General features: G+C 37.0%; 1 protein-coding gene across 1 annotated transcript; it reads right to left on the bottom strand.

Annotated features, from left to right (window-relative positions):
• Window positions 1-1,297: 1,297 nt before the first annotated feature.
• On the bottom strand, window positions 1,298-3,153 carry LOC147847515 (cationic peroxidase 1-like). Its single transcript, XM_087339091.1, has 4 exons — window positions 2,824-3,153; window positions 2,486-2,683; window positions 2,029-2,194; window positions 1,298-1,892 (listed from the first exon to the last, which is right to left on the bottom strand). The coding sequence occupies exons 1-4, from the start codon at window positions 3,049-3,051 to the stop codon at window positions 1,480-1,482; spliced, it is 1,005 nt and encodes a 334-aa protein (XP_087195217.1). The 5' UTR covers window positions 3,052-3,153; the 3' UTR covers window positions 1,298-1,479.
• Between the last annotated feature and the right edge of the window lie 9,038 nt (window positions 3,154-12,191).

Raw genomic sequence — 12,191 nt, 5'->3', positions numbered from 1 at the left:
TCAACTATGTCAACCTTACATTCTTATTATATCTAAAAAGACGCAGAAAAGACAAGTATATGGTGACCTATTGGGTGACCTTTATTGTGGGTTCTCAATTTACACTGAGCTTCCCACAAATGGTATAATGCATAGCAAAAAAAGAAAGTGAGAGGTTCATGTGTCAATTATGTTGTGCACCTCGTGACATTGATGTTTTAGTGTATCCTATGATGTCAATGGTTTAGTGCACCTTGAGCTATCGACGACTCATTAATGAAATATATGATAGGCTGCTCCTTAAATGTTTGCACTATCTCATTTATGATAGATTGATTCCTTACAACATCATGGGATGGATAATAAACAATATGTGTCCTAAAGAAAGTTAAATAAGAGCGATTCAAAGTGAAGACAAACTCAATTCAATTCAATTCAATTCAAAGTGATATTGTAAACTTCATTTATGAGATGAAGCTTTATGAACCTAAGCACTCAAACCAACAAATTGACAATAAATAATATATTACATTCAATATTAAAATAGCTAAGAAGATATATTAATTGACTGCATTGGAACTTACTATTGAGGATCTACAGTTGTGGGTGAAGGCATTGGTAAAACTAACTTATAGAATACAATTGGTTAAAAAAAATTGGTCTTTAAATATTAGGTCAACATTCACACTAATATTAACCACCTAATTCCCTCACATGTTATGGTTTGTGTTAGTACATATATGTATATTATATGATCTCAATAAATGAGGAGGCTTATGGTCTTCTTTCATTTGACATGATTTTCAATGATCCTTAAGCAATAATTACAATGACATCCAATGATTCTTAATTCTAGTCGTGAAATGCTTTTGTTTGATTGGTTGATCAATAGAGCACATCCCCTCTAGTTCAAGACTTTCATCCATGTAAGTTTGCAACCATGAAAGTCTTCGTATATAATAATACCTCTTGTATTATATCAATCATGAAACATATTACTTGTACGTGTCTATCTAGTTGGGGCTTGGTATATGCTTCCATACGTGGTTGTCCACTTTACCTCAGATGTAGGTCTACCATTATATGATTGCATATAGGTGATATTCAAATATGCTTGTGCTAACATCAATATGATTCAAAGTCGTGAAGTGCTTTATGTTGTGTCAATAAACTGGTAGAGTGCACCCCCCTCTAACTAAAAGGCATTTCATCCATTTAACCATGATCCAAAGTCTGCGTAGAAAATACTACTTTTATTTTATCAACTATGAAATATTTTCTTCGTACTTGTCTAAAATTTAGGTCCACCTTTATATCATTGGCAATAAGTTAAAACCATTATATTATGAAAATTTATATATAGCTTTCTCTGTCTCATCATTTGAACCTTTTAAGCTATGTATAAAGCAAATTTGTGTTGAAAAGGTTCAAATTATAAGGTGCAAATTTATGTAATATGCATGGGCATGCGTATAACAAATTCATCACATGTCATGGGAACTAGCTATTTATGATGCGACAATTGGCACGCACTTGACCTGAGGTGCCAGTGAGAGGGTTTAGATTTCCCATTGCTATCATGGATTTAGGGAAGTTGGCAAAGAAGGCTTGAGAACTTTGGCTATAGCTCTGAACAATGGAAGTCGTGGAAGTATTAGAAGAGAAGAGCTCTTGATCCGAAGTGAGAAGTCCCTTGGCATTTATAAGGTTGGTGAAATATTTATTGTCAAAGCGGTTGGGGGTAGTGGCATCTAAGGGAGATGTTGTCTCATCACCACCAGAGGAAGGGCAAATAGTTTGTAATTGTGCCAAGTATGCCGCATTCAAGGTAGGGTCAGCAACACCGGTGTTGTCAAAGTTATATAAGCGATTCCGAAAAATGACACAACGTGCTTGTCCAATAGTGTGAGCACCTATCATATAGTTTGGGCATATAGGTTAGTCAAAGTTACTTATTACATATCAATGACTAATTTTATAGGCTTAAAAGCTAAAACACACGTCAATGTCTTTCATGATTATTGATCAATTAGCAAGTTTCAAGCGCACCTGAAAGTGTGACCAAATCTTCCATTGACAATCCTTGTGCTTGAAACTTAGAAATTAATGTTGGTACATCGTCATTTGGACTTGGAAGATTTGCATTCGCCTCTGAATAACTTGCTGTAGTAGAGTCTCTTCTACCCAACAAAACCAACCAACTTGGTCCCCCACTCTATATCAACCATCGACAAATATAGAAAATGTCAATCATATTCTTTCCACGAAATTGCGATAAAACATAAACCTTTCTATAATAAATCCATGATTTTGTGTAAGACATCAATACTTAGTCATCCCTCATTGTTCATGTAAAAATATGCCAATTATCTCCTTGAGATTAGATTGGAAAACGAGTATTGAACTTCTTTACGTCAAAGGGGGAAAACAATAAGTCTCATGAAATTCTAGCCTATTGGTATGGCTTGAGATAGCATGGAAGGGAGTGTCTTTTAAGAATGTATACCAATACGACTGCATCACGAGCAGCCAAGGCGAGTATGTCGGCACAAGAGACAAGGTTGGGGCAAGCAACCTCCACATTGGCCTTGATAGTGTCTACCACATCGAAACCACGCAACGAGTTATTGTTTGGTAATGCAGTTTTCTCCCCCGTGAATCCGGTGCTCGCAACATCGTCCAACAATACGGACCCATCACATCCCTACATTAACCAATAAACATATATTGGTATATTGTGTACATAAGACAATGATACATTGCACATATCTTATTAAAAAGTAACTACTTTTACATTGCGAAATGAGTTAACATACTCTTTATCTTTTATGATTAATATAGTACCTGAACAAAACAATCATGGAAGAAGAGTCGTAGGATGGAGGCAGCCATTCGTGCTTCCTTTTGGACTGCGGATTTCATGGAGCTTCGAACAATGGATTGAAGGCTTGGGCATGAGGTGCTATAGAAGCCATATGTTAAACTCTGAGCTTTCACACCTGAAATTAATAGAAGGACTCCTATCAATAGGAAGTTCCTAATGCTCTTCTTATTATAAAAAGTGCTCTTCATGTTAGTATATTAAATTGGAGTAGCGTTGATTGATGGTAGATGATAATAAATATTGAGCTTATGTTATGAACTTATGTCTAAGACTTTAATTGTAATTGACGTGTTCTTCATGGAATGAGCCCTCATCCTTTTTATAGCAAAATTGACTTCACTGTTTCTTCCTCATAATGAAGGGGTCCTTTCAAATTCTCTCTCTCTCTCTCTCTCTCTCACACACACACACACACACACACACACACACACACACACACACACACACACAAACACAATGGTGGAAGCCATGGCCCATCCTCACCATGATGGCATCATGAAACTACTTATTTTAATTGGGCTTAAGCCTAACTTTTGACCATGACCAATTTGTCTCCACCATCACATAGCTAATTTACTACTAATAACATAACACTTTGTTGTGTTTTTTTAAATAATTCTCCTTAGTGCCCATCAAACTCCACTCGATCTATGATCCACATCATTCAATGCAAATATTTTACAAGTGATGACATATTATGCATGTGAAATAATTAGGGAACACACTGTCCACCATCAAAACAAAGATAAAGGTCGGTTGTGGCTTGAATAACTTTAAGATTCTCCAACTTTTTACCCTACTCTTTTTGACTCACTCTTAATCATTCTTCCCATGTAGAGTCTAGTGACATGTTTTTCACTAGTGACTAATCTCTTATAGGTCAAGGTCAACTCCACTCATGAGAGCAGAAACAAAAAGCTTCTTTCATGGAAAAGTTAGCATATTCTTGAGCTTATAAAATATAAATTGAATTTTGTTACACACACAAAGGGCTACACCTTGGGCCCAAACCACACTAGAGATTCCATTTCCATAAACGGCCCACATATACAATAAAAACATCATATTTTACGCAATTAATATTCATAACCTCAAAGTTAACTATTTTCATTTGTGTTTCAAATAGCTATCGCAAACATATGATGACTTTTTTTAAGACTGCCCAATGGTAGTTTCATCAACTGTTAGTCATATTACTTAAGTGAAAAACAAGTATTCCTATCAACGTATATATTTGAAGGTCACAAAAACCCTTTAAAGATAGGGGTTTTACCCTTCTCCCAAAGTTTGATTTCTTCAGAACTATACAAATGAGAATCTACCCATGAACTTGCCATTAAACATAAGAAGTGTAGCCTACACACTAACATTCAAATGCTTTCCATATGTTACATGTTGCTTATTTCATGTCAAAAAGTATAAAACAGTAAGCATAAAAAATAACTAAATAATTGTAATCGTGATAGAATCCCAAAATGAAGTTACTAAATGCTCAATCTTTTGTGTAGAGAATGAGTGTTTTTAGTGTTTTGAACTTACGTGTAAGTTTTGAGTAATGCAATTGAGAATTCCACATCAGAAACATGAATGAAATCTCTAAGCTAAGCTATTTGAAGATAACAATAAGCTTCTATTATCCTTGTTTTTCGTGTTCTTGTGTACATTCATTCTTGTAATCATTTAAGAACATGTGTCTTGTTCTTCCGCTTCTTTTGCTATTGATTAGTTCTCCTATGTAATGATTGTTCATTATGTCCTCTCTTACTTTCTCTATCCTTCAATTCTCACTCTAACTTGTCATTGCACGTGCTTTAATATGGCAAGAACGAGGTCAACATATTAGTTCCAAATTTGGCATTGACAAATTCCAAACCATTCAACATTTGCAGCTTACCTATCTTCAAGTAGTCAAACTATTCATAGACATTCCACTATCCATGAACCCCACAATCAATAGAGGAATAGAATATTTGTTTGTCCAATATTTATAACTTTATTTGCCTTTCCTTATCTTCAAATTGCTCCACCTTCCTTTGCAAATAAGCTACACATATAAAAAATTTGTTTGCCCCATATATACATTATATAAGTAGTGATTATACATTATTTCTACTCTCTTGTATAATGAAGTTTTTCATTTGAAATATACCTTGATCAATCATGAAATTACAATGTTTGAGCTTGTGATGCCAAGTTTATGAACATATGAGCTTACTCATTTATCTTCCATATATATGTTCAAATAACATGCATATTGTTTTTAAATAATAATAATAATAATAATAATTTAATCTACACCATAGTTTCCATTACCAATCCAATAAGCGTATACAAGACATATAATGATACAATCTAGTGGTGGGTTCATGGAGGAAACAACCATCAAGGGGGTACATATTGCCAATCCATTTTGTCATTTCTCTCACAAAAACGAACAAATCCTTCCACTTGCATTTAAAGGATTGTTGTTTCAGAAAAATCATATCTTCATTACTAGTGAAGGAGTGATATTGACCTTTTAAAATTGAGATAAGCATCGACCAAATTTCCTTCACACAATGAATAGGATTTTGCTTTATTTGCTGAAACACATTTTTGCATCGATCTATCCAAATATTCCATAGAACCACTGATGGTATCGTAGCCCATACTGTGGCATCTACATTCAACCGATTTGAGCTTGAGTATGGTATGTCCTTAACTTGCCTTCCCCTAGTTTGAAGGGCAAATATTATCTTTTCTCTTTCATAATTATGCTTATCCACATTTACATCCATCCAAAAGACATTTCCCCATGTAATCACATTAGGTCCATATGCAACATCAATGAGGTGCAACATACGTTTCCAAACAGAACATGCAGCCATACAGGTCCATAAGGCATGTTTCATTGATTCCAAATGAAGCCCACAAAAAGAGCAAGTTTTGGTTCTCTTTTCCCTATGCATCCATTCCAAGACTAGAAGTGCATAATGGACACATAACCATCTAAATGTAATGATTTTGTGAGGAATCTATAGAGCCAACAACCATTTCCAAAATGCCAATACTAAATGCATAAGAATATTATTATTTAACCATACCTTAGCTGCAACCGGCATAACTGGATTCCTCCGTCATTGGAATTCCCTACCTAATTTTACATAGTAGTCAAAGAAAGAAACCATCTTACCATTAACATCTCTCCACCACCATTCCGTTGGATCCCACTCTAACTCCAATAAGGGCTTACTACCACAAACCCAAATATCCCATAAAGGGTTTACTTTTTCAGGATGGGGATCAATAATACATACCTTCCATGTTTTTGCAATCACCCTAATAGGTTTCCACTCCACTAAATTTAGAAGGTCATCCTCCATAGAAACCCATTGCAATTTTCCCTCTGAAACTATTATATATGCTAAGAACGATTCATTTGATGTGTAAGCTCTTGCCCCTGTACCATACATGGTTTGAATTAAAAAAAGAAGGCAAAATCCTATTACAAGCGTTACTTATCTCTCGGAACATTAATGTACCACCTCTTATTGATTTCAAAACTTGTTTCTTAACATCCCTAAAGGATTAATTAAAGTTTAACCAAGTACCAACATTAGCCGCAAATGCCTCATCAACCGCCGCCCAATTTAATCTGGTCCTTCCCAACATATTACCATAATCATCCCTAATCAAGGGGTTCCAGCAAATTGGTTGCCTTTTCCACTCGTCCTCCCATATAGGATGTTTATGCACAAGATTAGGCAACAAACATTTCCAAGCTCTTAACAAAGAGTTAAAAAATTTATCCGAAGTGAAAATAGAAGTCAAAGGCATACCCTCTTGCACAAACCACCACCTCATATTTCGCTTCCAATGTCCACCTCCAAACGGAACCAATTCCTTCATACGTTCATGAAGTAACAACTTCCATGGCTCATTCCCTAACATCATACTTCTCACAACAAATTTCCCAAATAATGCTCTACATTGAAACATTGGGTCTATCAACCCTAATCCGCTCTCATGAGGAGGAGATATTATTACCTTCTACACAACTTTAGATCTTACATTTGCATCAGATGCACCTCATAAGAAATTGCGGACAAGCCTTTGTACCTGAGATAGAACAAATATTGAAAACAACCAAGATGAGAGGATATACCACATCGAAGACATAAACACTTGATTAGCAATTACAATTCTTCCAGCCAATGATAAATGCCTCGAAGACCAAAATAACATATCGTACTTACCTCCCATGTTGAAGCCATTGAAAATCCTGATGGGGCAACCAATGTGCAACTCTATTATTCTTCATTCTTATTCCAATGGACTTATTCCAATTTATAATAGCACCTGATAGCTCACAAAATTCTTGCACCACGCATTGAACATTACGCAAATTCTATTCCCCCCCATCCACATATAAAGCTGTATCATCAACAAATTCATTATCAAGCACTTGCTTATTATCTAATCCCTATTGCAACCCTTTAATTCTTAATGCATGATTATTAAAATACACATGAAAAGCCTCAACTATTAATAAGTATAGGAAAGGGGCCAATGGACACCCTTGCCTAATTGACGTTGAAATAGAGGGAGCACCAACTTCTCCCGCCACATATACGGAGCTAGACACATTCTTATACAAGGCTCTTACCGCCACTACCCAAGCCATTGGAAATCCTAGTTGTAACATAACTTCCTCGAGGAAAGACCAATCAACTCTATCGTATGCCTTTTCGAAGTCCAATAATAGCACCACTAGGTCAACATCCTTCTCTTTTGCCAAAGTTGTAAGCTCCCAAAACATGAAAATATTATAAAAAATAGAACGCTCTTGCATAAAACCCGTTTGCGATTTTGAATAATATCATTTAATAACGGTTGCATACGTAAAGCAAAGACTCTAGCATAAATCTTATAGGCTGCCACTTCTTAATGTCAACTACTACCCCCTCCAATTTAGGAATAAAAAAAATTAACCCTGCATTCCATTGATAAGGCATATCACCCAAAGTAAAAACCTCTTGTAACGCTTCTATTACACTGATTCTAATGTGATCCCAATAGCAAGGAAAAAATTCAGGAGGAAAACCATCAATGCCAGGACATACATTCTTACCTAAGGCCTTAATTGTAGCATACACCTCATGCACATTAAAAGGTTTAACTAATTCATTAACCATAGAAAGATTAACTTTCTTCTTCATAACACACCATAATGTAGATCTTAAGGCCAATTGCTCATGCGTAAATGATTGCCTAGTTAGCAAAGATTTATAGAAGTATGAGGCAATTCTCCTCATCTCAACATCATTCGATGTTAATGTTCCATCATCTCTCTCTAATTGCCTCATTACATTCTTAGTATGACCAATTTTATTTACATGAAAAAATCAGCATTAACCTTATTTGCAAGATGAGACCATTTCGCCGAGGATGCACGAAATTTGTGTTGAGCTATAACATCCTCAAATTGTTGCATCTCAGCATGTGTTCGATGCAATTCAGCTCCAACCCACATAGCTCGTGGGTTCTTCTCTTGTAGTTTTTGAAGAGCAACAATCATCCACCTAGAAGGTAACATCTTTTGTTTGGCCTAGTGTAATTGCAACAACGCTTTATCCTTAAAAAATTCAGCAATTAAATACAAAGCCTTTTGTACCTTAGAAACTATAGATAGTTGAGTCCCCATCTCATAATTCCATATACCCAAAACTTCTTCTAAAAATATCATTCGAAAAGAAGGATATATTAGGAATTTTCGTGGAAAACCTTTTATGTTTTTAAATGCTAAACAACTTCAAAATCACCGGAGCATGGTCAGAAAATAGAGAACCCCCAATAATCCCAACTTCTCCTCCAATATCATTAAAATAATCATCTACATATATATCCTATCTAGCCGAGATAGATTAACTCCTAATTGACACCTATCGGATCTAGAAAACTATAATGAGCCACTAAGTCTATGAAATGAGGGGAGGTGCCAAGCATCTTGTATCCTCAACATGAAGCATAACCTCTCCCACGACACCAATTCACAGCTTGTAAGAACTGACGAGAATATGCGGAATAATCTTTGGCCACAACCGAGACTTAGATCACTTGATGATAATCAAACACAGAAAGCAGAATGAGAAATGGAAGTAAATACACAAACAGAAGAGAATGCACAAGATGTTAACGTGGAAACCCTGAACGGGAAAAACCACGGGAGCCCACATACTCCAAACTATCACTACGTAGAAAGAATACAACAGGGGGCATAGAGGCAACGACCTCGTGCTCACTCTCTCTTCGCTAGGTGGTGGTTACAACAGAGACTTACTTTGTTTTTGTCTCTCTCTCTCTCTCTCTCTCTCGCTCTTCCTCTTCCTCTTCTTTTGTTACACTTTGTACAATAGTTACACCAATACCACTATACAAAACAATGACAACACAATGATACACACACACATCACTCTGTTTGCCCTAGGTCATATTTATACTAATATGACATTAGGACTATTTACAGATATAGCCCCAATGGGCTCTCAGAAACATATTTCCAGATATGTCCCTTCATCTAGTGAGAGGTTCTCACCGGGCCTGCGTCATCCGGTTCTCACCAGGTCTTCCTTGCCGGGTACTCATCATTTGGTTCTCATCGGGTCTTCCATACCGTGTACTCATCATCCAGTTCTCATCGGGTCTGCATTGCCAGGTTCTCATATCCCATCTGGAGGGACCAAAATCCTAACAAGAACAACATTAGAACCACCCACTCTATCCCATGTTGTGTCAATCATATTAAAATCACCGCCCATGCACCAAGGATCAACATGTGGAAATTGTTGGACAATTTGTGTCCAGAAACCCTTACGAGCACCCCTAACATTTGGTGCATAAATGTTCAAAAAACTATAAACAACATCACTAATTTTAAGGAGTAGATAATGAAACGTTCCTTCCACCACTTGTTGGGAATGAAGAATAAATTGCATCCATTTATCACTAAGCATCATACATACACCACCTTTATTTTCCGACTGTCCACATGCCGGAATCCAATAATACCTCAAATCACCACGAAGCATATTACCATAAGACTGTATTTCACTTGCATCTAAATGGTGTTCTTGTAACATAATCAAATCGCAACTTCCAACCTGAAATTTATGAAGTTCCCTACGTATTCTAGCCTTGAATCTTCTACATAAAACACCTCCTAATCCTTGCACGTTCCATGATAGCACCAAAAAATTATCCATATGTTAATAATAACTTTTTTTAAACCTTACATTTACTCTCCCCCGAATGTTTCTTCAGCTCACATGCTTGTGTTGAAATTCTCAAGCCTTTAGCAACCATCTTATTAGTGGATTTGTTTACAATAGACTTATGTATGCTCAATCGAGTATGTTCTTCCTCATGATTTACACATGCACTACCACCAATGACAACCATGCTCTTAGTTCTTGATCTTGTCATACAACCTTTAAATTCTGGATGCATCCTAACATCTGATTGCAAGTCTATCACCTTTGGCACCTATTATAGATCTAAGTACTAAAGTAAGCTTAAGATAAGGATAAACAAATGATAGATAGAAAGGAGAAAGAGAAAGAAGGGTGCCGATCCACCCGACCACCCCTGAGCGAAGGGATCGAGACGGACTCGAGCCTCGATCGGCGTCCCATACCACCGCCGTGGCGTCGAGTCGTACCTGGTGCTGGCGCGCTCGCTACAAGAGACCCACCACAAGAGCAGAGTCTCGATGTAGTCAAAAGATGATCAAATGAGGGTAGGTAGGCCTCTTATTTATAGCGATACCCAAGGCTCCCAGGCAAGTTCACACTTGACCTAATGGGTTGTCTCAATCCCGAGGATTAAAAGTAATCCTCCCCTTCTTTACACTCTCGTTTAACCCTCACACTTATCCATGTGGATAGAATACTACGGTAAATTCTTACCACGGGATATTATATGGTCATGCCCGTAACATACTCCCCCTCTTTAAAACATTGCACTCTTGCAATGGAAAGTTAGGGAAGTTAGTTCTAAGAGTATTTTCGCGTTCCCATGTGGCATCTTTTATTGATTTATCCATCCATTTTATTTTAAATTCTCGGATTTCTTTAGTACGTAATTTTTTTGTTTTAACATCGAGAATTCTTTCTGGTACATGTGGTTTAGAAGATAATTCTTCAGAAGTAACCAAAGTTTCAGTCGTAACTGTATTGTCGCCAGAACCTAGAAGTTCTTTTAGACGACTCACATGAAAGACTCGATGAATTCCGACACCATCGGGAAGAGCGAGACGATAGGCTGATGACCCAATGCGTTTGAGGACTGTAAAAGGTCCACAAAACTGTGGGGCTAACTTAGCGCACTTACCCGTAGACAATGTCTTAGAATTGTGAGGTACACGTAAAAATACCTTCTATCCAGGGTTGAATACACGAGGTTGCCTATGATGATCGGCATAAAAACGCGCTCTATCTTGAGCTGTTTTTATATTATCTCGTGCAATATGCAACATATCTTGCATATCCCGAAGAAAGTTTTGCGTACTTCGCAACTCATCATGATGTATATTAACATCAATCGGGGCTCGTGGCTGAAAACCATACATCAACATAAAAGGACTATATCCGGTCGACGTATGCTTGGAGCTATTATAAGCAAACTCCAAAATTGGGAGATAACGTTCCCATTTTGTTGGTTTTGCACCAACGTATGCTCGAAGCATGTCCTCAATAATTTGATTTACTCGTTCTATTTGTCCATCGGATTAAGGATGATCCGTGGAGCTCATGCTCAACGTAGTTTCTAACTTCTTAAAGACTTGTGTCCAGAAGTCACTAGTAAACTTTGGATCTCGATCACTCATGATATCCATCGGTAACCCATAAAAACGAAACAATTCGTCAACAAATTGGTAAGCCAATTCAGGAGCTGTTACCGTGGTTTTAGTAGCAATAAATCTGGCCATTTTAGTTAGTTGATCAACGACAACCCAAATGGCATCATGACCTTTTTGGGTGCGAGGAAGGCTAACAATAAAATCCATGGATATACTTTCCCACTTATTATTGGGAATGTCCAAGGGATGTAAAAGTCCTGCGGCTTTAAGTCGCTCGGCTTTGTTAACCTAACACTGGTGACATTTAGTCACATAGCTATGTATGTCAGGACGCATCTTAGGCCAATAAAATTGAGTGGAGATGAGAATGAGTGTACGATGTATTCCAGGGTGCCCTGGTGAGGGTGCATCATGGCATTAAAAAAGAATCCTCTTTTTGACCTCGGGTAAATCTGGAACACAAACCTTCCCATTACGGTAGAGCAAACCGTT

Source organism: Azolla caroliniana, unplaced genomic scaffold (genome assembly GCF_043228905.1).
Source record: "Azolla caroliniana isolate FFs.n. ecotype wild unplaced genomic scaffold, voAzoCaro1.0.p SCAF_914, whole genome shotgun sequence".
In the NCBI taxonomy this organism is placed as follows: domain Eukaryota; kingdom Viridiplantae; phylum Streptophyta; class Polypodiopsida; order Salviniales; family Salviniaceae; genus Azolla; species Azolla caroliniana.
Note: the sequence above shows the minus strand (reverse complement) of the source record. Positions and strands in the feature narration are given on the sequence as shown.

Coding starts and splice junctions, on each gene's coding strand:
- LOC147847515 (XM_087339091.1), bottom strand. CDS start 3,051: ATGAAGAGCACTTTTTATAATAAGAAGAGCATTAGGAACTTCCTATTG. Junction 2,684..2,823: donor TCCATGATTGTTTTGTTCAG/GTACTATATTAA, acceptor TGGTTAATGTAG/GGATGTGATGGGTCCGTATT. Junction 2,195..2,485: donor CTCGTGATGCAGTCGTATTG/GTATACATTCTT, acceptor TGGTTGATATAG/AGTGGGGGACCAAGTTGGTT.